Source organism: Plutella xylostella, chromosome 22 (assembly GCF_932276165.1).
Source record: "Plutella xylostella chromosome 22, ilPluXylo3.1, whole genome shotgun sequence".
NCBI classification, from domain to species: Eukaryota; Metazoa; Arthropoda; class Insecta; order Lepidoptera; family Plutellidae; genus Plutella; species Plutella xylostella.
In genome coordinates, this window is record NC_064002.1 from 12,019,828 (window position 1) to 12,046,345 (window position 26,518).

The window sequence follows — 26,518 nt, forward strand, 5'->3', positions numbered from 1 at the left end:
TGTTGTTAGGTAATATTGTTACATATCTCTAAATCATGAGCTAGCCGGCTGGCGAGCCGGGCGGGAGGCAGCGTGGGGCTGCACAGCGGGCCGACTTCGTTTTTTATCTTGCTACCCACGCTGAACACTGTGTGCGAATTGGCTAGACGTACTAAGGGTACTACATGGTAAATAAAAATTAAATCTCGAAGGCGAAAACAGGATAATTCAGATCGAACTTCACTTTGCAAGTTCGTTTGATCATCTAATTATCCTGTTTTCGCCTTTGTGACTTTTCCTTTCTTCTTCCTAAAAAAAACATGGAATTGTTTTTCGGTTGTAGTCTATTTATTTTTTCCAAGGCAAATTAAGCTGCCACGAAACAAATTGTAAACATGCTCCCGTGAGACTTAAATAACGTGACACACCATACAACCATAACTTAACTGAAGTTCAATAATAAACACAACTATGATGTGACAACTGGGCCCCTATTGCGAACTTGTATTGACAATGATTTCCGGATCCAAGTGTGTCGAATTTCACACTAATTAGGTACTTAGTTTTGAAATCGTGAAACCCCCTCGGAGCTCATGACTTCTTGTAGGTTCTACACATATAATTATGTATAGAGTGTTTTAAAATGTTCCATATGTGCCACAATTTTAAGTATTAAAATGGTGGCATTTTGTAAGTAGGTAGAATTTATCATTGGTCGTACCTTTATGTGAGTACCTTTAATAATATTATGTACTTACATGATTTTATAATAAATAAAATGGGTAATTTTCCTTTGAAACGAATATAAAATCACTTAAACCTTGTTAATAAATTGAAAGGAGACTGTTTTTTGATTCGATTATTAATCATTCAAACAAGAATAGAAGAATTTGAGAAGTCAGACTCTAAAGTAATAAATGAAAATTATGTGAATAATATGTTTATAAATTAATTTGTGCTTGTAGCTAATAATAAAATTTCTCTGATTATTATAATAATAAATAAGTTAAAATAAACAATTAGAAGGCCACGGGCAGAGTGTTGAGGCGCTCCTTGGGAGAGGTCTATGTCCGGCATTGGAAGATTACTGGTCCATGACTACGCTGATTAACTTATAAAGATAAAAGATAAAGATAAAATACTCTTTATTGCACACAAACAGAAACAGTATTACAAACACGAAAAGAAAATAAATAGCACAATCGGCAGCCTTATTACTCAAAGTAATCTCTTCCAGACAACCAAATTGAAAGGAAATAGAAAGAATGAAAAAGGGTATCGTGTGAAAATAAGAGATAAGTAAGTATTTATCTTAATTTAAGTAGGTACTTATTTAAATCTATAAACCTTTAGGGTCACTTGCACAAACATAAAAAATCTAGGTTTAGTGTCAAATCTCGATTTTAGAAACGTCAGTCCATATAAAATTTGACATTAAATCGAGATTTATCACTAAATATAGTTTTAATATGTTGGTGCAAGTGGCCCTAAATCAAGATTTAAATGTTTGTGCAAAGGGATTAATGTTTTATTACAGATAGTAAGAATAAATAATGATTATATTTCCTCTAATTTCGGCACCAAAAGCTAAGTCATGCTTCGATGTCAAGTTATCTAGATCATTAATTTTATTAACCCATAATGAAAATTCCCTCAGATGAATAATTTATCAAATTGTTTGCGCAGTAATTATGTATGGGTTCATTTATTTTTCAGAGTTGATTTGATGGTTCCGTACATAAATTTGCCTTCTGATTTTATATAATATACTTATAACAAAATATTTGTTGTTATTCGATAGATTTAATCAGCATTTAAAAACGGATAAGATATTGTTCTTCTATAGACGTGGGTTCAAATTCTGGAATTTACCAATGTTCTTTCTTTACAAATAAGGAATTTAAGTACCAATTAGGTACCTACCTACGTCCAGATGATTATTATTGATGATTATTGTCCGATGATGATAAGAACATACTATAAAGCATCTGGATGTGTAAACCCAGCCCACCAACTCTCAGTCATCAGTGAACCAGCGTGGTCAGAATTGGTCCAAGCTTAGGAAGGTAGAAGAGTCTTTAACTTAACTTCTTGACGGGGACATTCCCTATGGTTCCATTCTAGAAAGCCAAAGCCACAAGTCTGCAAAATTTTAAAGATGTCAATTGGATGTATACAAGAGAAAATTAATCTATAATATATATTATGCATAAAATTGAGCAGATTTGAGGCCCAGGTCGGCAATACACCCCCGCAGATAAAAATATATTTATGTTTGTTAGTCTTGGATAATTGGTTGGATTTTTACGGAAAACAAAGAATTATTAGTCTCGAATTGAAAATATCTTATTAAGGATAAATTATCTATTAATAGAATTAATCCTATTAGCAACATCACTTTGAAACTCATGAAGAACAATGTAGTGCTTTCAGTAAGTTTAAAAAAGCTTCACAAAAGTTTGAAGCAACATTGTGTTCAACTTAAAATATAACGTGGCGGCTGGCTGCGCCCCAGCGGCAGCGGTGGTGCGATAGTTTTTATATACAACATACATACACACGATATGACATCTTTTTTCGAAGTCGGTTAAAAAATTATTTGATCTAATTGAACATGACTATTCAATCCTCCATTCAAACAACTGTATTATTTAAGTCAAGTTATCTTTGCGTCAAACTACCTTTTTACCATATTCTCTAATCGTCAAGTCTGATATTCGTCAAGATGATAGAATGTGCATGTGCAATAATACTGATAGGAGGAAATGGTTTTAGTTATTCGCGAACGACAGTTAAAATTCAGCATAGCTGACTCCGTAAAATAATTACATAATATTAAAAAAAATTACTCACGAATTTAACCGTCCTTTTACTTCCATAAATAATTCAAAAATAAACGAAAGCATAAATAATTTAAGCATCTCAGCAGTTCTCAACTATTATAATATAATATTAACTCAATAATAATAATTTATATAAGAAAATACTACTTTATTCCGCTCAGCTCTGCTGCACAAAAGAATTATCTAGCTATTCTGGATAACGTCGTAATATTTACAGGGTGTTTTGTATCGCTGTGAGGCTGTCGCTTTCAGTTTTCATCCTGTCTGTATCCTTCAGTGCGCCCTGAAGCTTTCAGATGAAAGCACGCCCCTTGTTATCCTGTTCGGTCCGCGATTGCCGGTACAACTTTCTGTGTTCCGTCATTTATACATTTTCTTTTGACAAATTGTTTAATTCAGTGAGTGATCAAAGTGATGTTCAAACTTTTAAAAGTGGTTTATAGCAATACTTACCCCCGTTTCTAATTATAAAACTAACTGTCAGTTTACTCGCTTGCAAACCGTGAACATGAGATTAGAAATAAGGATTTTTGACTTGACAGAAAGAGTCAAAACTGTTGAGTGTTTAATGTTAATAAATTTAAGAAACCTTTACATGTTCTATCAATTTGGGGGTAAGCTGTAAAAACTAGAGACAATAGAAAATACATAATATGATTTCTAAGTTAAGTGTCACAAAAATATGTGAGTGATTTGTGTCATGATGGAAAATGTGACAGTGACGCCTTTAGGGATAGTTTCGTTTGAAGAGTCAGTGAATGGATCGTTCCCGCTAGTGCCGGAGTTCGACATACTGTTTCAGCCGGAACCGGTCCTTATTGCGCTGTATGTGCCGACCATTCTGATATCATTGTTGGCGAATATTCTACTCATCGTCGTTGCAGTGAAATGCAAATACACAAAAAAGTAAGTACTACGTCATATAAAATTTTAGTAATTTACCTACTTATTGTAATTTATAATGATCAGTGATTAAATTATGATGGTTTGATACGTTAATTGTATGTCTCTAAATGTATTGAAAAATTTACTGAGGATACCTTTATTCTTATTCATGTATAATATACTATATTATTATACATAAGGTGATGCTGTGCGATACTACTACTGTTTGTTGGTACTTGTTATTCTATGACAATACTAAAAGTTAAGGTTTCCATGGTCATGGTCACAAGGGTTCCAATAATTGTTGTTGTCAGTCCATGCTGAATGTACCTATATTATTATGTACTTACATTACATAGGTAAATTTGCATTTATAGACATAAATATCCACATTGTAATGTCATACTTTTTGCTTTTATAAACAATAAAGGAACAAGACGTCGGTATGGTGCAAAAGAATCATCTTGACAAATAACACCGCACTTTCCAAGTGAGCTTTCAATTTGAATGAGTTCGTTAGTTACATTTACAAACATTATTACATTTTACAAAAAAATAGTCACTTAGTTGATAATTTATGTGATAATATGATAGGTATGTGCTGTTTGGGTTTTATTGTTTCCACGTTAAGCTTCGTTACAAGAACTTATGGCTCGATTTATTACTGGACCATTTTCCCCAATGACGAGCAAAATATACAATGTGGGTCGTGAATCTGATACCACGAAGGCAATTTTTCTACTCGAATTTTACTTGTCGTAAAAATTGTTGACCCATAACACCGTTTATGTAATATTGTGTCTATCTATAACCTATGTAGTAGATATCAGCTGTTCGGTACTCATGTTACATGCTCAGTATAGTTGGGATGGGATGGCCGTGTATGAGTCGTCCCAACATATTATTATTAATTATTATCCTGGCATTGGTAGCAAATCTGTACGCACCAATTTTAAATTTATCAACATCCAAACGTAATTTTACAAAGCTTTGTAATAATCATTTTCCATATTTTAATGTAGGTAAATTATGAGTGTATGACGGCTCAGAAATTGAAATGTCTGCCTTCAAAATCTGTTCCATTGTGAAGCAGGCGTTTAGACAATATACCAGGTACAGTTGAATATTGACTGAAACTAGGGAAACAGTAGAAGCCCTTGCAATGGGTACAACTGGTGTTTATGTACATGTTCCTATGTAAATATGTGTGCAGGTATATGATGTAGTCTACACAGTCTGTGTTTTCGGATGCAATACCGAAGTGAGCATTCGGATGTGGCCTGCTTGTGACATATTGCCCTGGGTGCCGATGTTTCCATCAGTTAACCCAGCGTGGTCACTCTAGCTTATGAAAAACAAAGTTTCAGAGCACTGCTGAGTCAACTATGAATGGCAACCGTGAGTGAGGGAGTGCCCATTCAAACCTATGTTTAAGAGCACTGTATGTATTATTAAGAAATATTATAAAGAAATGAATAATAAACAAACAAACAAACAACCTCTCGACTCTTTTTTTATGTAGGTATTTAACGTATCGACTGCATGACATGGTATCGACTCCCGAGTTACGGAGAAGTATATCCGATGCCGTGATATCGTTGATAAAACCTTCATAGCAGGTGAAAATAAAAAAAATGCTATTCTGGCAATCTCACGTAAAACGTAAAAATGTCTTTGAGTTTGACATAAAATTGGAATGCTATTCTGGCAATCTCACGTAAAACGTAAAAATGTCTTTGAGTTTGACATAAAATTGGAGATGTGAAGCGAAAATTTTTAACGGAGATAGATCTGGGATGTATCTCCGAACTTCCGGAATTGAGCTCCAGCTTGATCCATGAGAGGAGGGTCAGGTTTCTCTGCACCTGACCGTACCTACGTTGTACTGAGTCAAAGTTCTGATGCTTTACGTAAACAGTTATGTTTGTGTTTTCATTCGCCAGATAGTTACAATAACTCACGTGTTTCATGAATCATGACAGTGACCGCTGGGTTTCTGCATTGTATGTAGGAAAACGGTAGGTATAATAAAATAGATAGATAGATAGATAGATAGAATACACTTTATTTGTACACCAAAACAGAATAATAAAATTAACAAAATGTAACTTAATTAGGGTACAAAAGGCGGTCTTATCACTAAAAGCGATCTCTGCCAGACAACCTTTGGATGGAGGGAAACAGAGATTAAGAGTGGGTGCAGTGTACATGTTACAAAAGGAATGTAGATTATTTAATATACTACACACTAACTAAATAATAGGTATTTTTTATGGAAAACTAAATTGAAAAAACGGCTCTCTTAATTGCTCTGATAATTTTACACGTTAAGTAAGCTGTTTATACAATATACTCGCACATCAATGGCAGGCCTCAGTGGAAATCGATGCAGGCCAAAAACCCGGTCTGATACAAAAAAAATTATAAAGATAAAGAAACAAACAACAAGACGTACAGGGAACAATATTAAGTAATAAAAAAGTAAGAGTACCAAACGTAAAAAGTTGTACAGAGCGTCAAAAGATATAATGAATATAATTATGAACTATCGCACACTATACCGGGGCGCAGCGGGCTGCCTTTCATGTAAGTATAAAATATAGGGGCCCTATCGCATATAACATTTACTTACGAAGTAATTATTTCATTTATTTATTAGGTACTTCATTGCACAAATATAATAATTATAGACTGGCGAAAAGTGGGTGCAGCAAGGTGTGAGTGTTTATACAGGGTTATTGGTAAGTAGATCGGATCCTTTCAGGAGGTGATAGAGGAAGGCATTTCCAGTCGATTGAATCCAATAATGCATTATCCTAAACTTAACCATTTCTAAGATATTTAATATTTAAGGTTTTTTTATTTTTTTGCCAAAATTTTATGCTTAAAACCGAAAATAAAAAATCTAGCCACATTTCAATATTTTTTTTTGGTTGTTTTGCATAAGTTACACCTTAATAAAGTAATTAAAATAATCAAATGTGCATTATTCGACTTAAATTAGACAAAATACCTCAAAATAGTTAATCATTTTGAAAAAATATTCAAGACGCAAAAACAAATAAATTAAATTAAAAAAGATTTTCATATAACATTTTTTTGTGCACTTCAGCTTAAAAACATGGTGAACTAATAAGCTTTCAAACAAGATGATTCAATACCAAATCGATTAAGGTATCACCAAGATATGGCCAAAACAACCAGAGAAAGCGGAGAAAACTGAGCAGGGGTTTCCATACTAAAGTTAACAGGACTGAAAACAATCACACTTTTTACCTTTAAAGTGGGCTAATTTTGTTAGTTTTCCTGTGACATATGACATTTTTTTGTGCACTTCAGCTTGTGCACAAAAAAATGTCATATGGAAATCTTTTTTAATTAAATTTATTTGTTTTTGCGTTTTGAATATTTTTTCAAAATGTTTAACTATTTTGAAGTATTATGTCTAATTTAAGTCGAATAGTGCAGATTTGATTATTTTAATTACTTTATTAAGGTGTTACTTATGCAAAACAACCAAAAAAAATATTGAAATGTGGCTATTTTTTTTAATTTTCGGATTTAAGCATAAAATTTTGGCAAAAAATTAAAGAAACCTTAAATATTAAATATCTTAGAAATGGTTTAGTTTAGGATAATGCATTATTGGATTCAATCGACTGGAAATGCCTTCCTCTATCACCTCCTGAAAGGATCCGGTCTACTTACCAATAACCCTGTATTTATTTATTAATAATTATAGTGTCAAATTAAATATATAAATTATTATTATAATTGAAAATCGTTGTGAAATTGTTGGCCTATTGCGAAGTTGTCAAAACATGCCATCCCAGCGTTAAGAGGAGTATATACTGTAACATTTACTTGTAACAGAACAACGAGCCGCTCTCTGATACCTATGTTCTAGTGCAGGGGTCGGCAATTAGTTTTAGGTAGAGTCCGGATATTGGTCGAAAAATTTTAAAAGGTCCAGAAAAAAAACTGATAATAATTAAGTAAATACAGCTATTTATTACAAAAATTAGTGAGTAAAATTGCATCGGCGGTCTTGAGCCAGGTTTTTATAGTTTGATTCTCGTGAAGAATAGCTAATTCGAAGAGTGTCTTCTAAGTGAGCGTCTGTTAATCTCAAACAAAATCGGTTTTTCAAAAAAAACTGAAAATTATGAAAATGAAGATTCGCAAATGTATGTCGAACCAAAAATACTCGCCAAATTAATGGCAAGTTTTTTCAAATTTTGATATTTTTGTGGGATATGATTGACCCAAAATTCTTCAGTTGACACCTTTCTATATATTTGCAAAGACACATCTTCTTGCAGATCAATTATTTTAATTTAAAGTAACGCCTTTGGCAGATTAAATAACTTGGCAGCAAGGACTTTTGCTTGGCAGCCACATCTGTCCATTCGGCGGCTGCATCAACTTCAAAGGGTGACTTCAGAAACAGAGATTACAGAGATAGCTTGCCCATCTCTGCAAAGTCTTGGAACCTTGTGGCGAATTCGTTGCTAAGATCGGCCAATTTTTTTGTAAACACTGCAATGTCTTCTTCAGAGTTCTCCTTATTATAATTATTATGGTCGTCGGAAGCTATAAGTACCTATGAACAGAGCGCGCGCGGCGACTCGACGGCGCGGGCGGCGCGGCGGCGGCGCGTTGTTTTTGATCGATATCGATGTTGTAATTAGATTAGGTAGGTACTAAGTTCGATTGGTTCAAAATATTACAATAATATTCAAAGCATTTATTTATAAGTAGTACTTGACATGCCTACATTACAATATTTGGCGGTCCGAGGTTCAACCTTTCGCGGTCCGCAAACGGACCGCGGTCCGCCTGTTGCTGACCGTTGTTCTAGTGTATCATCGTTTCACGAACTTTTTATCACGCTTTTACTAGTTTTTACCATTCTTAAGAACGTTACATTACACAGAATTGCTCCACAAAATATTGTAGTCTATACTCACCTTTACGGAAACGATATAATAATTTCCAATAGATTGTTGCTACTAAACTAGTATCTTCATTCAATTCTGACGTTTGATCATCGATACGTACTACAAATTCATTGTCGATCAGATAACGGTGACTTGGCATGCATACGGTACCAGTAGTACAGTCCGATATTTGTAAATATTGAAAATTGTAATAAAATGTTTAAGTTATGCTGAATGTAAACGCTACTAATATAACAAACAGGTAAGTTTGTAAGTAGGTATTGATGGATGGATGGATATTTGTTACTCTTTTGCTGGAAAATGGCCGGAACATTGTTTTAATGAAATTTTACATAAAGTGAGCTGACACCGTAAATTCACACATCCAACCTAAATTCCCACTGGGAAAACCAGAAAAACATTACCCTCCTCCTTCGGCAGTCGGGTAAAAATACTTAAACTTCCGAATTCATCGTTGATATTAATTTTAAGGAATTACATTGCATATTTCAGGTTAACTGGCACGTGTATACTAAATAAACCATGCCATAGAACAACGCGGACTCGGGGTACAAACAAACTAATGTAGGTACGAGCGTTCACGTGTAGATGAAACCTCGCTACATTGCGCTTTCATTCACAGCTGCACTGCAGTACTGCAGAACTAAGAGGCTTTTGCCAGACTTTTTCTACCAGCAGACCGCGCTTTGTGTACTTATTAATGTACGTCATATCAAAAAAGCTGTTATATGCCAGGAAGGTACCATAAACCAAAAAATACGATAACTTTTTACCTAATTCTGGAATCTGAAAACTTTATAATTTTTTATGCTATATACGAGAATCAGCTGATGTTTATTAAAATTACATTTTTGTAATGAATAGACACTACCTGATAATATACCTTTGTACTTTAGTACATTATAGTACAATGTATTCTGTGTTGCGGATTGAGTTGACTTCAAACATTCCAGTAATTTTCCGACTTCAACTGGATCTTGAGAACTCTCGAAACTCCAATATTGACGCCGCCGAGTCATGGAGGAAGGATTTCTTGTTCTGTAACATTTACTAGGTACACATTTCCGAACGAGTTCTGAAAATTTATTAGTCCATGCTGATTTTTCAGTGAGTACCTTAACACCAAAAGTTGAGTTTTCGGAACAGATGTCTTTATTAATAAATACCTAGTTTAAATTTATTAGTTCTTATTCCTTATCCTAATCCTAATCCTAACTAATATTATAAATGCGAAAGTAACTGTGTCTGTCTGTCTGTTACTCTTTCACGCGAAAACTACAGAACGGATTTGAATGAAATTTGGTATACATATGGTCTAGACCCTGAGAAAGAACATAGGCTACTTTTTATCCCGGAATTCCCACGGGAAAACTTTTTAAGCCGAAGCGAAGCTTGCGGGAACAGCTAGTGTTTACATAAAAAGGTGGTTATAGTTTTAGACAAACGGCCTCCCGTACCATAGTAGTGCAGGAATTGCCTATAAAATTAAATGGCAATTAATTCGATAAACCAATAAATCACGCCTTTGTTTTACTTAGCCACTAAGAAATTGGACCTTATCATTATACGGATTATGAGCTACTATAATGGTATGAGCCGAATCATTTATTTAACCAAATCAATTCTGGCACCTAGCGCCAGGCAATTGTTCCTTTCTTCCATGAGATAATTTATTGTTGGAATTGAATAAGGGAAGCTGATTTACATTCCATGAAAGGAATTTCGGAACAATTTGCAGGGATACTGTTTAAAATGCAAATACCTAATGATTCACGATTTCTTAATAAATATATTTTTCTAGCCCATCAGCCACATAAACAGCCTGGGAAAACATGATTTACCTACCTAGTTTTTGATATATTTACGTATTATCTTTATTTTAGTACAAATTGGTTATGAGATTATTTATGAATCGGTAACTAAGTAATTTTTAAATCAACTTAGTAATCTTAAATTAGTACTTATAATCTGCAATCCAGGGCATGTGCAGGACTATATTCAGACACATAAGCGGCCAATGGCTTAAGAACTTACCTCCTAAGTAGTATTAATAAAGTTCTGAAACCCAAGTGTCTGCTTTCTAACTTTCCATTCACATTCACTTATTAAATTAACCACTACTTAGATTGGTAATAATTATATTGAATTATAAAACGTATTAGGTATTCATTTTGAAAGTTTTTAGTTGTAAAGTTATATCTACAAATTAATACTCTACGAACTTATTACTAAAACAGCTTAAAATCTTGAATGATTTGATTACGATTTTCTTTATACCATAAAAGTAGGTACAGTCAGCTGCATAAGTAGCTGTACACTTTTGTACCTTGTCAAACTCACAAACTGCCTATTCAAACATTGATGGTTTGTCATTTAGTCATTTTGACAAGGTGCTAAAGTGTATAGCTACTTATGCAGCTGACCGTACAGTAGACATCGAGCTAGAAGTAAAAGGGCTGAGCTGAGGGGTTACTCTCTATATTTACGAATAAAGGAACAAAAAATTTCACGCAATCGAGATAGAGCCGTGGCTCGAGTAGCGCAAGCTACTAAACTGCAGCGACTGTGTAGTAACTACAACTCTATCTTATTGTATTAAGCTATTTTTATCTTTATCTTTATCAATGCTCTACTGTGCTCAGTGTGACAGGGTGTTCAAGACGAAGTTCGGACTTGCCAGCCACATAAGAGCACATAACAGAGTGTAGCAAGAGTCGCTGTTGTCGGATACGACGAAGAGGACATCATCATCATCAATGTGAAGAGAGAGTGACCCCCTGGGCAGTTGCCAGGACAAAGTGGCGCACTCTTGTGGATTCTGTACCAACCATACAACATTAATACTAACCACATTAAAGTAAACTATTTTAAAGTTAACAACTCGACCATTTACAATTAAAAATCACAAAGCGATTGTTACACAACTCTGATTAACAAATCATACCTTATAAGCACTAAAAACTGAAATTAAATTTGTTAAATGAATTCCGAAATATTAACGGAAAGTTAAAATGTAACAAGCCTCAGGCGGTGAATTTTTAAGTGCCCCAGGTTATTAATATTGAATATTTATATAAAATTTAAATTAGAACGCAGTAAAGTTTCTGGCTTTTTAGGGTTCCGTTACGTACGGTACCTATATTGAAGAAACTAACTTTAGCATGGAGTCCACCTTCATTATGTGCATTTTTTAAAATAAAATAATATAATCATATGTATTAAATTTTAATTTGTCGTGAGATTTCCTGAGAGATTGTGAAACAGATAAATATATAGTTATATAGATAAATATATATATATATTTAATCTATCAATGAAGTCTTACTTTATTATGTAAATATAACAGGTACATATGTATACAATGACTCATTTAAAAATGCCAACCTGAATGTTTAAATACAATCATAATTTAATAAATTTCTTCTAATCCAAAATATATTACAGTTTTGCCCAATAATCAACAAGGTTCATAATAAAAATGAATTTTCCGCAATAGGTTTTTAAGCCCTGCGTGCCCTAGTTTCGTAATTGCTTCTCTAAGTAAACTCTTGACTAATTAATTCTTTGATTTTCCTTAAAACATAAATCATCAATTCATCGTCATCACGGGCTCGTGATATTCCACTGCAAAGGGCCACTTTTTATGACAAAAACGAAGTTTCGTACGCGAGTCACGAGTTTATACCATTGTATTAAAAGTGGCGAATTCACAACAGGTCTCTTTCGTTCATATTTATTCAGTATATATAGCAAGCCTCCTGGACAAAGGCTTTGACCGAAGAGCATGCAATTTCATTGTTCGATGTTCAGTCGGGCAGTTTCCAGTATCACGAAGACGCTTGCAAGCGTCTTGTAAATACAGCTCGTTCCATAAACTTGGGGGTTAACTTTTAACATAAAGAAGAAAAGAAAAACAACAAACACTCACACCTTGTGCTAATGTACTCCCTTGCGGGGTAGGCAGAGGTGCATTGCTGCAGCCACTTTTCGCCAGTGTTATGTTAGTCCCAATGTAATAGGGCGAGCGTATTGCCATTTTACGGGCACATCCAAGACCCAAGAACAAAATTAAATATCTGTGTTTAAACAAATATCTGCCCCAGCCGGGAATTGAACCCGGGACCTTCGGCACAGCAGTCAGGGTCACTAACCACTACGCCATTCAGTCGTCTATAACGTAACGTAAAGCTGATGCTAAGTAATAGGAACTTTAAATAGGTGGTAACCTTAGTTATCTAACAAATGATCTCACTTTTGCTGCGACCCCGGAGAGAAACCCCAAGCAAAGTTTTAATGCCCTCTGAGACTTGCCGTTATATAAAACTATTTATTGATCAGATTAGATTAAACCCATTGTTCGCTTTAAGTGACTTTCAGTGAAGATCGGTTAAGTGATTCCTATCACTTTGCTTCAAAGGCGGAGAAAAACGTTCCTTAAAATTGAGGTTTTATACGTGTCGTACAAAAACTAGGTATTCTTTCTGGACTATTACAACAATAACTTTCTTATCACAATGTTTGCAACTGCGACAACGCGAGTTTAGTAAAAAAAACAAGGAATTACCCATAAATAAGAAAAAATATATTAATATTTGTACTTACCTACAAAAAATGGAAACAATTTGATATTCGTCTTATTGCGTTATTTTATGAAATACGACAACTCCCGTGGTGATACTGAAATCAGTCAGACAGCCATTATCACTGTTAATGTCTCAGATAATCGTTAAAAAGAATAATACAATAACCAATGCGGTAAAAGTCGTGCTCGCATAAAAATACATCAAAGACCACAGGCGTGACTTGTACTTATTATAATGAAACTGATAAAATTTGGTCGTCTCAGATTAACGATATACAAAAATGATGGTGTCACACATAAAAAAGCAAAGCAGAAAAACTGTCCGTACTTTGTTTACTGTCAAACCGTTTTAAGTTGAACCTAATGACAACCATATGTATGAACGGACTAGTTCAAAATAAGACCTCAATGTTAGAAGTGGTGTGTTCTTGTGGAGACGTTTATTTTGCCCTAAAACTCCATCTTATATTGTTAATCTAAGTCCACCACAGTTTATCAGTTTCATTATAAGTATAACTCACGCCCGCGTGCCCGTCCTGCACACATTTACGACGTCTCAGTTTACGTCCGGGGCAGTGTTTGGTGATAAAAACAAGGTTTTACGATGTGACTTGAAGGCCGCATCTAGAAGGTACTGTTGGGGGCAGAGAATCATGACGCCTCTTAGGCCCAGCACACAGTCATAGTGAAATGCAACTGCAACAAAACTGCAACTACTAGAATTTTGAGTTGAAACCGGTTTAAAGCTAGTTGCGACGTGTGTTGTCTCTTAAATGTATCTATGGCATAAACTCAAAATTAACTTTACTCTGTCCATTATTTTATTGGTTTTTTTGACAGTCGAAATCCCATACATATTTGATGACTGCAAAGGAAAACCAACTTTACTTACCAGACATAAGGAAACGTCTACAATACAATAACATAGTGGAAGCTCTATAGTGGTTGCAGTTTCGTGGCAGTTGCGTTTCACCATATAACATCAACGGTTTAAACCATTGACAAAAGAATAAAGAGAGGACATGCCATATCAACGAAAAAAATGCGCTTACCTAAACTTTGGTGTCAATTAAAATGGCGGCTTTTTTCTTGAAAAATGTAAACAAACAAATTGTTTGACAGCTGAAGTACCTTGTGTTTGGATGTCAATCTTGGTCAATCAACATGGCGACCGATCGCAATGTTGTAATTTTAGGCAAAGACAAAACTACTGTTGTCCTTTTTTACGTACGATAACACCAATAAGTTAAAAAGAGACGACGATATATTTTTAAGTACCGATTTTTATGCCAAGTCCTCTTTATTCTTTTGTCAATGGTTTAAACATATGTGCAGGGCCTTAGGGTGTCAATGATATCGTGTTTAGGCGATAGGTCCGCCCTTGTATACCTACCTACTTAGTTAAGAACTATTCTGTGCCTTGTTTCATTGTACTACTGTATTGTATGTATAACTTACATTGTACTTTCGTAGAATCGTCCGCTGGCCTTCCTTAAAAGAGCCAAATGAAGCTTTGCCCACGTATAGACTGCAAGCACACGCTGGTACGACGAAATGCGCATTGAATATTGTTCTGAAATCGGTCAAGCAACTCAAGCATGATGAATTTCCTGTCTGTAATTTTCCATTTAAACATACATAGGCGAAATGCTAATGCTAATGACGTTATCTTGCAGTTGTGGAAAAAGTGTTAGGTATTACGATAGAAGTATACACTATACACCTTCGTATATAGCCTGTAAAACTAACCAACCGTCAATTCTTGAATGAATAACAGGCGGTCAGTGAGTTTGACAAGGACTAAGGTACCCAAATGTGTAGGTATTATGAAACTGATTGTACAGCTAACAAACTGTGTGGTGAAGATATCAGATGTCGCGATGGTCATCAGATAGTGTATGAAACAGACACCTCAACTCACTGAAGCTAGCTTGAACATCGGAGGCACTCTAGCTTTCGGAAGCCTACTGCGTTAACCATAACTCTATCTCGTTGTAGGTTGTAGGTTGTCCTATTATTTTGGAAATCACTGTTTGTTTAGGCTAGTCAGAATATAGCGTCAGTCACTCACTGTCTTGGCTGCATTTGTTTGAAAAGCACGCACCATAAATTACATTACAAAACAAGAATAAGCACAACAGGCAGCCGTATCGCTAAAAGCGATCTCTCATGCAACATTTGGGCGAATGAAGAACTTATGGAATAAACGAGGACGGCGTTCACTTATTGCCTACCTATTGCATTATTGCATTGAATAATATAGTACAATATTGGATCAGACAACTCGTTCCTTCGTTTATTGTCGATCTAGAGTGACCCCATGAAATCTCTGATGGATGATGTGGTTGCGGATGCGATATTTCGTGGATACATCGACAATCGACATACATCACGCGGGGCTTACTATTGTGATATTGATGGAGGAATAATTGAACTGGCGTTGTGGTTTGGTATGTTATGGCGTAAATCTTAATTCTTTATGTGTAGATAATTATCATGGAAATAGTGATGGCTGTGATAATTATAATTTTATTTATTATATTAGGTAAGTAAACAATCACCGTGATATCTGAAATACACTTTCAAATATGCCATAAGTACTCAAGAAAACAAATTAAAAAAACTTAAATTTCAATTACCTATGTTAGATATGGTTGAGTTTGGATTTATAAGGCATTATAAGGTTCAATGGAAATTATTTTTCGAACATGTTAATAAATAAATAAGTAAATCGGAAGGGAAAATTAAAACATCTAATAGCCAATGAATCCTGTATAATCATGCTCATTATTAAGTCATCCCCATATCCCAAGAGTGATCTAGAGTAATGTTTAATGTACATAATGGAATATTATATACAAACCTAATAGCAGTTATAAAATATTCAACTAGGTACCTACAGTACTTGCTTGGCTTTTTATTGCAAGATTCGTGTCGTGAAATAGTAGGTATGTACTGCACAAATATCGTGAAATAGTGTGTCAGTCTGCACCCCTTTTTAAATTAAACAAAAAGCGACAGATTTTCATTATATTATTTTCTTGCCAAGTTTATAAATGAAAATCTAGGTTCTCAACAAAATAGGAAATAGGATAATTAGCTTACCTATCTTTTGATTACGTCAGTGTTTGTACGATTGTTATAATAATATTTTGGAATTTAGGGTCCGATAATGTTCTTAACCTTGTTTTAGTTCCTTTCTAGTGTATCTTTCTATCTACAAAAATCTATATGCCCGGTTAATTCAAAATTTGGCCTCATTGATTATTCAAATATGACCATGGAATAAAGTTTGAAATTGAATTTTGTGCTCTCAACGCTATAAGTATACTTAGGTTCTTCGTTTCTATCAACAAAGATTACTTTATTATTCTTAGTATGCGTTCTGCCTCAGTCACGATCACACAAAACATGGAAATGAACTTCCGCCTAAACAACCTACATCCGAGGAATTCCATTACATATTCCGATACTGACTTGTAGCAGCCGAGTTGCTCCCACGTTTTATATAAAGGGTGTTATTAATACGGGTATAGCCGGGTAGGCAAAGAGTGTATGTACTTGATATATAAAAAAAAACTATAAATATATAGTTTTTGGTAGTGAGGGTCTTTATTACAGGCTAAATTAAAATTTTCATGAATTTCCAAAAGTTGTTAATAATGAGGATCTGAGTCACCGTCACCCCTTTCGGTTTACTTATTACCACCTTTATAACACCCTATACACGATGAAGATATAATTGCTTAATGGTGACACTAGAGTAGTAAGGTACTACTGTGCAGGCGACTATTTATTAAGGGCCACTTGCACCAACGTATTAAATCTAGATTTAGTGTCAAATCTCGATTTAAGAAACGTCAGTCCATATAAAATTAGACACATAATCGAGATTTAACACTAAATCTAGATTTAATATGTTGGTGCAAGTGGCCCTAAGACTTTGTGAAAGAACGAAGAGTGTTGACAGCATATGCGACTAATTGAAGGCAGGAAGGTACCTGACATGCTCCACGCTCCAGCTTTCTCTCAAGTTTTTCCCTATTAGGACAAAAAATCACAATATTATTATGTTTGACGTCTCTTTCGTCGTAAATAATATAGAGGAGTGAGAATTTTTACATCGTTCAAGTAGTAACGAGTAAACAAAATGTGAATTTGGCGGTAGAGTAGCCACTAGATACACGTAATGCAAACCTCCGCGCCGTCCAAATTGCCGATTATTCTCACTACTCAAACCGTTATAAAATATTTCTACTAGGCACTCAGCCTTTATACATTAAGGTGGAGTTATATTAAGGGATCAGAGGTTCCGTATAAATCTGACAATTTAATATTTCTTTGCCAATCATCACAACCCATCACGTCCACACTGCTGGGGCACGGGCCTCATTCCAATGAAGGAAGGGTTTAGGTGTAGTCCACCCGGGCCCAGTGCCGGTTGGTCGACTCTTCGACTTAATACACTCACGAGTAATAAAAAAGTTTCAATTACAAAATCTTCTTCTTCTTCTTCCTTGCCTTATCCCTATTTAGGGTCGCCTTTCAATTACAAAATATCGACCTTAAAATAATGACCCCTTTTTTTCTTATATTTAATTAGGGTTTGATTAAAATATAAACGTTTTAAGTTGGTAATATTCTGATGCGCTGTTCCATGTACTTCGATATTGCAGACGGAGTCATTAAGCTAGCCTTAGCCACGAAAATAAAAAATCCTTTTCCATAGAAACTTTGTAGATCACGTGACTTTTTACTATGGAGAACGAATATTTTTTTGTCGAATGTCCAAAACTAGCAGGCCATAAGTTGTTCAGAATGACCCCTGAGTAGGGAATACAATCCCGGCCTTTATTTGGGATCCCGGGATTTCGGGACTGGATGAAGACAATCCCGGGATCCCGGGATAGTCCCGGGATCAGGGTCACAAACAAAAACACGTCTAACGAATCAAAGTTTTTAGGTTTATTGGAGACACAGTTTTTATAATTTAACTTTGTCAGACCATACTTCGGTGAACAAAAAATATACTCCTTAAAAAAACATAAAGCATTACTTAAAATAGGGAATATACAAGCGATTCAAATAAAGGTAAAATATTATTTTTAATAAACTTCGTTATTTCAAAATTATGCTTCCATTAATATTTTTGATTATATCATTTATTTTTGACCGAGTAAATAATTGTTGAAAAGTACAAAAAAACTTTCGTAATTCAACGTAAATCTATTGAATAAGAATAAAAAAAATGCATATTCCCTATTATACATTTTGTTAATCATCTTACACAAAAGGTATCACAATTATCTTAAAATAAAGATAGGAACTTCTACGTTTGGTAATATTTGCAATTCCAACCTCTTTATACCTGGTTATGTATATATATCTAGTTTTTTTATACAATGTGTTTTTTTTCGAACCCGACGAACTTTAAGGGTGTATTTTACGATTTATTTTATCGAGAAAACACCCCCACATGTGGAGTCAAATCTCAATATTCTAGAAATGGCGGCCATTTTAAAGTTTTAGATCCTTAGTTTTCATAAAAATTCATATCTCGAGATTCAAACGGCTTACGGACATGAAATAAAATGCTTTTAGCCGCAAAAAGTCATCTCTATCGAATAAAAATATTCAAAACTCTAAAAAGTAACATAAAATAAGTTACAAGCACCTAATCTAGTTTTATTGACACAAAAAACAGCAAAAATTTACATTTACTTGAATAACTTTGAAAATCACCCCCCTTTGATGGTATTTCTATGTATTTATTAAAAAATATTTGAAATAAACTAAACAATGATATCAAAACCGTATCTGTACGTCGAGGCAATCAAGAATTATTGAAGTTAGTTAATTAGTATCTAAACTTTAAAATGGCCGCCATTTCTAGAATATTGAGATTTGACCGCACATATGGGGGTTTTTTCTCGATGAAATTACTCGTAGTATCCCCCCTTAAAGTTTGTCGGGTTCGAAAAAAAACACATTGTATATCTAGTACAATGCAATTGTTTACGTTTAAGTTTACGAAGAATGGTACACACACATGGTTAAATAAAAGAAATATTATGTTACCTGGGTCTGGGTTCTTATCCATTTAATTTACCCTTTTTTGTCAATCCCGAAAATCGCGGGATTGGCAAATTTTAATCCCGAAAATTTCGGGACTGGAAAATGACCGGGATCCCGGGATCCCGGGGACCGGGATCCCGGGCTTGTATTCCCTACCCCTGAGTCACCACCTTTCGGCTTAGTGTATTATCTCTTCGGCAATTTCCTGATGTACTTACTCCTTGTTGCAGCGTGACGAACATCTTCCTGGTGAACCTCTCCGCGGCGGACATCCTGGTGACGTCGGTGTGCATGCCGCTGCAGCTCAGCAAGGCCGTCACGCTGGTCTGGTTCTACGGGGAGGCCGTGTGCAAGCTCGTCAACTACATGCAAGGTAATGCAGTGAAACTCCCAACAGAAGGGGTGAAAACCTGGTAACTTACTTATTTTCAACAAACCTTAACATTCTTAATATAGGCTCTGAACCGACGTTCGTTTCATCGCGTTACCAAACAATTGTTGACGTCACTTTTGCTACTACTGGCGTCACTGACCTAATTTCGGACTGGCATGTATCAAACGAACCATCCTGTGCCGATCATAGGAGAATATGTTTTAAACTTCAAGCGAAACCACCGCAAGTCAAACCGCGGCGTAACCCGCGGAAGACTGACCGAACTAAATACGTTCAAGCAGTAACACAAAACTTTCAAACTATTAACTTTAAAGACATGTCGCAATCCACCGCGGCTATAGAAACCAATGTTTTGTCACTAACAACATGTATAACAACATCTTATGAACAAGCATGTCCACTTACGTCTCCGCCTACTCGGCCCAGAACCTCCCACTGGTGGGGACCGGAGCTTGAGAGACTGAGACGTAAGATTAGGAAGCTGTTTAATAGGGCCAAAAACACTAGACACTATGCTGACTGGGAGCTATATAAAGAAGCTCAAAAACATTACAAAAAACGAATAAGAATCCGCCAAGGAGACTCATGGCGTCGATTCTGCGAAAACATTGAATCCAACAACGAAGCAGCTAGAGTCCGAAAAATCTTAGACTGCGGTCAAAATAAAAACCTTGACTGCCTAAAAAAAGCCGATAAAACCTATACTATCAACGATAACGAAACGTGCCAAGTACTCCTTGAAACGCATTTCCCAGACTGCCGCCTCGTTGATGATCTGACCTGGGATAATAGCGAGCACTCGAACCCGTCAATATCTGATTGGATAACCGCCCAAGAATTAGTAACCGTTGAAAAAATTGAATGGGCCATAAACAGCTTTCTACCTTTTAAATCAGCTGGTTTGGATGGTATATTCCCCGCGCTCCTAGTGTGGGGACAACAGGTTATCGTGCAAAGCTTAGCAAATATTTTTAAGGCTTGCTTAGCACATAACTACATTCCTAAACAGTGGAGAGAGGTGAAAGCAACCTTTATTCCTAAATCAGGAAAAAGTGACTACACGGATTCAAAGTCCTACAGACCTATTAGTTTAACGTCGTTTCTACTAAAAACCCTAGAAAGACTTTGTGACAGACACATACGAGATAATAATCTCAAACAAAAACCATTACATAACAGCCAACATGCCTATACCGCTGGCAAATCGACCGAAACAGCACTCCATAGCGTAGTGAACAAAATTGAGTGTGCGCTAACAAACAAAGAATCAACACTGGGTGCCTTTATAGACATAGAAGGGGCCTTTGATAAAACAAACTTCGATAGTATCAACATTGCCTTAACCAAATATAATGTTAATCCTACTCTACGGGGTTGGATAAATAATATGTTAAAGTTAAGAGCAGTACAACTCAACCTAAACGGGACAACCAGATGCATTGTAGCTAAAGGCTGCCCTCAAGGCGGGGTCCTTTCACCTCTACTGTGGAATCTGGTAGTTGACGACCTCCTTAGACGACTCAACAGCAGCGGCTTCTATACAGTCGGCTATGCAGATGACCTCACCATCCTCATTAGTGGGAAATTCGAGAACCTTCATTGTAGCGTTATGCAGGCCGCAATGAAGATTGTCGAGCAATGGTGCAGGGAGTATCGACTAAAAGTCAATCCCAGTAAAACAGAATTAGTCCTATTCACTAACAAGAGAAAACTCAATAACATGAGCCCGCCTACATTATTTGGTACTCAACTAACACTTTCAACTGAAGTGAAATATCTTGGCATAACGCTAGATAACAAGTTGAACTGGAATAAACATCTCGATAACAAAATAAAACAGGCTACGATCGCTTTCTGGCAGTGTAAGCGAATGTTAGGAAAAACCTGGGGCCTTAAACCAAAATTAACATTATGGCTGTACAAAGCTGTCATACGACCTACCATAACTTACGGTTCTGTAGTCTGGTGGCCCAGAACAGAACTTAGCTCAGTAAAAAACAAGCTGCAAAAGCTACAAAGGCTTGCATGTCACAACACCCACGGCCGCACTCGAGGTACTTCTCGACCTTCCACCATTACATCTCGTGGTGAAACAGGAAGCAGCTGCCGCCGCTTTTAGACTAAGAGCAGCTGGCCTCTGGGCAAATAACTCAACAGCGTCACACACATCCATTATGTTGGAAGCCATAAAACATCAACCAATGATGGCAGCCATTGGTGATCGAATTCCGCTTATCCATATATTTAATAGGCACTACAACATTCAATTGCATGAAGAACCAAGAGATCAGTCCAGTATATATGAACTGAGAATATACACTGATGGATCCAAAAAAACGTCAGGTACGGGTGCTGGTGTCCACTCGGATGACCTAAACATTCATTTTTCACTGGCACTAGGCAAATACAACACAATCTTTCAGGCTGAATGTGTTGCTATTACACGGGCCGCTAACGCAGTCAAATCTAGAAAGGTTACGAATCAACGTATTCGTATCCTATCTGATAGTGCTGCAGTTCTGCTAGCTTTGTCTAGCAAAACTATAACTTCGGGGCTAGTACTAGAGTGTCACTCAGCTCTAGAATCGCTTGCCTCACAAAACAATAACATAACCCTCCAGTGGATAAAAGGGCACAGCGGGTCGCTGGGGAACGACGCTGCTGATGAACTTGCACGAAAGGGATCTGACACTGCACCAATAGGCCCAGAGCCGATAGTACCGATCCCTTTCAACCAAATTCGTTCTTGGTTACGTTCCCGAACGACAGAATGCCACACCAATCTCTGGAGTAACAGTGCCGAGTGCAAACAAACAAAAGCTTTTGTACCACTAATTAATACTAAACTAACACGCAAATTATTATGCTTGGACAGAGCAAACTTACGTGTCGTGATAAGTACCATAACAGGCCACTGCCGGTTAAATAAACACCTATATCGCATGAAAATCTCCACCAGTCCTCTTTGCAGAAGTTGCATGGAGGAAGATGAAACAGCTTCCCATGTCTTGTTACATTGCAAAGGCGTGGAGACACTACGATCAAAAATCCTCGGATCTCCGGGGTCCCTCCGGGAAGCCATGAGCAACCTAGGTCGTCTACTGGCTTTCTGGCGTGAGCTTGGGTGGCTTAATAGCTAGTCACCCCATAGGTATTTCACGCATAATGGCCCACCTTGGAGGCTAAATGCGGAAAATCAGCTCGCCATGATAGATAGATAGATGCAAGGTAATGGACGGCTTTTAATGATTTAAATGAAAAAGAAAATACCTAAAATAATACCCTTTTTTGCCCACCGTACCGAGATCACATGGGTGAACCGTCGAAAGTTTTTTAACTACCGTAGTAGAAGTAGATCTCAGGCAACCTTCGGTTGATGAAGCATCGCTTATATGCGGGAGGAAAACATCGTGAGGTGTGCTAAATTTAGATATGCATGTATCTAAATTTAGCACATCTAACCATTCACAAACTAACAGTGAACCAGCGTGGTGTGAAATGGTCCAACCTTAGGAAGGCAGTTTAAGAGAGTAAAAGAGTTTTTAATTCGAGAGATTCCGATGTAGGTACCTACTTACACTTCCACAAAGAATATAATAGAATAGATGCCAATATATTAATATTATTAATGAAATAATATTTATAATTTTGATTTTTCGTTTACAGGGTCAAAACCAAAACTAACTGGTGAAGTAAATACACGTACTCAATTAAATCAAAATCGGTATCCACTCTGAACAGGCAACTGGTAAATGATACATTAATGAGAGGAGTATTAAAAGGATTTCGCGATTCATTATTGTACATTTTCAATTGCGTAATTTAAATGAATTTTCTCTTATTACGTTAGAGCTAGATACCACGAGCCTGTTCCCCATTTTCATTATATACTTCTTTATTTACATACATCACATAAACCTGACCTATAATATACAGTATACATTCACGTGCAAAGAAACAGTTCCACTTGCAAAATTCCGACTCTAAATGGATTCAATTTTTTTAAGAGATGCTCGAGGAGTTTCTCTCGCCATTTCTTTCCTTCTCAATGACGGGGCCTTTGTGAAATGGTGGTAGATGACTATCGACAAATAATTGTAAAATTTTACGTCGATTAAACCATTTGAATTTGAATTTGAATTTTATACATTTATTAGAAAGTTTTAACAAAATGTTAACTTTTTAAGTTGGTAGTATTCTGGTGAGCTTTTAAATGCACTTCAATATTGCAGACGGCGTCATTAAGCTAGCTTTTTCCGTTTAGGAAAAACTTGATGATTTTCTGACTGGGAAGTTTTCATTGCCCGTGAGTGTATAATAAAACTAACCCATGGTTTTAACATAATTCTGGAAATTATTTTGGAGTCTGAAAGAAAGAAATAAATATTTTATTTGTTGTAAAATTTGATCATACTTAACATAAACAACTTTGTTGAGATTTTCGTACTCCGTTAATAGAAATATATGAGAATAATAATTAAGAACCGATGAGCGACCAGCGATCCGTGAAATGGGAACAAACAGAGCTTATGAGTTATGGGATTGTTCTTGAGTACTGCCTAAACACTTCGTTATAAAATATTATTTTACTAGCTGTTCCCACAAGCTTCGCTTAGCCTTAAAAAGTCTTACAGTGGGAATTCCGGGATAAAAAGTCTCCTATGTTCTTTCTCAGGGTCTAGACTAGACCATTTATGTATAACAAATTTCATTCAAATCCGGTCAGTAGTTTTGGCGTGAAAGATTTACAGACAGACAGACAAACAGACACAGTTTATTTCGCATTTACAATATTAGTTAGGATTATAACACTTGTAAGTAAACGAATACTAGATATAATGGACGAGGATATATTTTGATCATGGACATAATTTGGCGTGAAAGAAAGGAGTCTCCCCAAGTGACGCAAAACCTGTACTTTATATGCGTCTGGCGCACCAGGCAGTCAGCGAATGACGCAACTCTGAATGGCCTTGAAGGAATCTTTTCACACCTAAAGAAAAAAAAAACAAATAAAAAAAGTTTTATTTGTGTCAGCGCCTAACCTAAGTTTAGTAATCATGTTATACTCTGATACCGAGTTGCCAAAGGTAACTTTAAGCTAATGTTGGGATTAAATCTATATCTATCTGTTTCTGTCCGTAATTTTTTTTTGTTTCACGTAGGTATCTTAAAGTAATCTTAAATTGTGTAATATGGGTGTTTAGCCTGAAATAAATGACTATTTATTTATTATATTGTCAAATCAAGGCAGCAATACATTTAGGGCAAAATTAGCTTGATGTTCCTATGCTCTTTCAGCGTCAGACTGACAATTTAATTTGCTTTAAAATTCTTATTCAAATATTCATAAAGAACTAACACCGACCCTGTCTCCAGTGTTATTTATAAACAAAGTTAAATTGAAGCTGCCAGCGACATTGACTTAATTAAACACCCAGTGCACTTTAAAGTTGCACCTTGTTACACCAATACACTCGCTAGCAATGACAAAAGATTCAGTGACAATAGCACCAAATCATTACTAACCATAGAACAACGCGGACTCGAGTGTACCCTCTTCATACTCAATAAAAAAGGCGATATCAAGCAAAAAGATGGTACATACGTACAAACTAAAAGTAAAAGTAAAAATGTAGGTGTAACAACTAGATCATAATATTCAAATTATGACGTTGCTTTAAATACATATTGCATTGTATTCTGATACCCTTGTGGGAATTATGTACTCGTTACAATTGAAATGTTGTACTTATAACGTTCTTTTGAACTGTGTCACCTACCGCACGTGTATCACTTCGAATTCAATAACTTATAGTGGACTAGCGATGAGTGGAATGCGGTTCAGCTTAGAAAAAGGTTTATGTAGACTTTCAAAGGATATCCCCAAGCACATTATGTCCACCCGAGTGAGCCATGCAGGACGAGGCAGGGACACACACGCCTCATCGATCCGAGGTGTATGCGCTTTATTATCCTTCACCTTGTAGGGATTTGCAGTATGATGCCTTAGGCTCAGTTCAGTGCGACCGTCGTGGATAAATTCGTCGTGATAGACGACGGTAGGTCATTCATGTTCTTCTCTACTTAACACTTGCACTAAACAGTGTGTGAATCCGCCTTAAAGTATGGTTTCATCGTGTCTAGCTGTCCATCCTTCTGGCATTCCATTCTGGCATACGTTTGGAATGTGCATAATATGAAGGGCCATGTATATCCCTACACCCACCACATATTATAGCTACTGTATAGTGTATACTTACTAAACTATGTATGTCGAGATGCTGGACAGCCAGTAGGGTACAAGATCGATGGGCGTGAGAAAAAGGTTTTGTTTAATATGACCCTTTTTCCTGGTGATAGTTTTTTTATGAATCTATCAATCAGCTGATCAATGCATAAGTAACTACATTTATTTTGTATTAGGTAAAACTACGCAAGATTTACATTCAAAAAGTTTTTTTAAAAAGCAAGTAACAAAATTTTATTGAAAACTTTATCACTGATAAGAACATACATAATATTGTACGAGCTTCTTCGTAGCTTTATCTTTTTTCCTCTCATGACGTCTACGAGTAGCAATTTCTTCCCTCATACTTATTCGACACATGATCACAAAATAATATATTATTAGTAGTCATGACATGTGTGCACAATGCACAGTGAATACTGCAACATATTTCACAAATTATGACGTGAATAAATACTTACAGAAGAAAAACCACCTTTTTTAAACTGTGTCCTGTACTTTGTATAAAATTAAAGAATATAACACTCGTTAATATTAATAACAGAAGGG

General features: G+C 35.9%; 1 protein-coding gene and 1 long non-coding RNA gene across 2 annotated transcripts in view; both read left to right on the forward strand.

The window, feature by feature from the left end:
• The first annotated feature begins 3,011 nt into the window (after positions 1-3,011).
• The window catches only part of LOC119694923 (neuropeptide FF receptor 2), a 58,857-nt gene continuing 35,350 nt past the window's right edge, over positions 3,012-26,518 (forward strand). Inside the window, exons 1-2 of the mRNA XM_038122516.2 lie at positions 3,012-3,728; positions 19,556-19,698. Coding sequence (XP_037978444.2) covers positions 3,523-3,728; positions 19,556-19,698 — 349 coding nt within the window. The 5' untranslated portion in view covers positions 3,012-3,522. The remainder of the gene's footprint in view (positions 3,729-19,555; positions 19,699-26,518) is intronic.
• LOC125490256 lies at positions 3,795-18,695 on the forward strand. Its single transcript, XR_007267573.1, has 3 exons — positions 3,795-3,807; positions 17,106-17,109; positions 18,081-18,695. It is a non-coding gene; the product is annotated as an uncharacterized LOC125490256 (long non-coding RNA).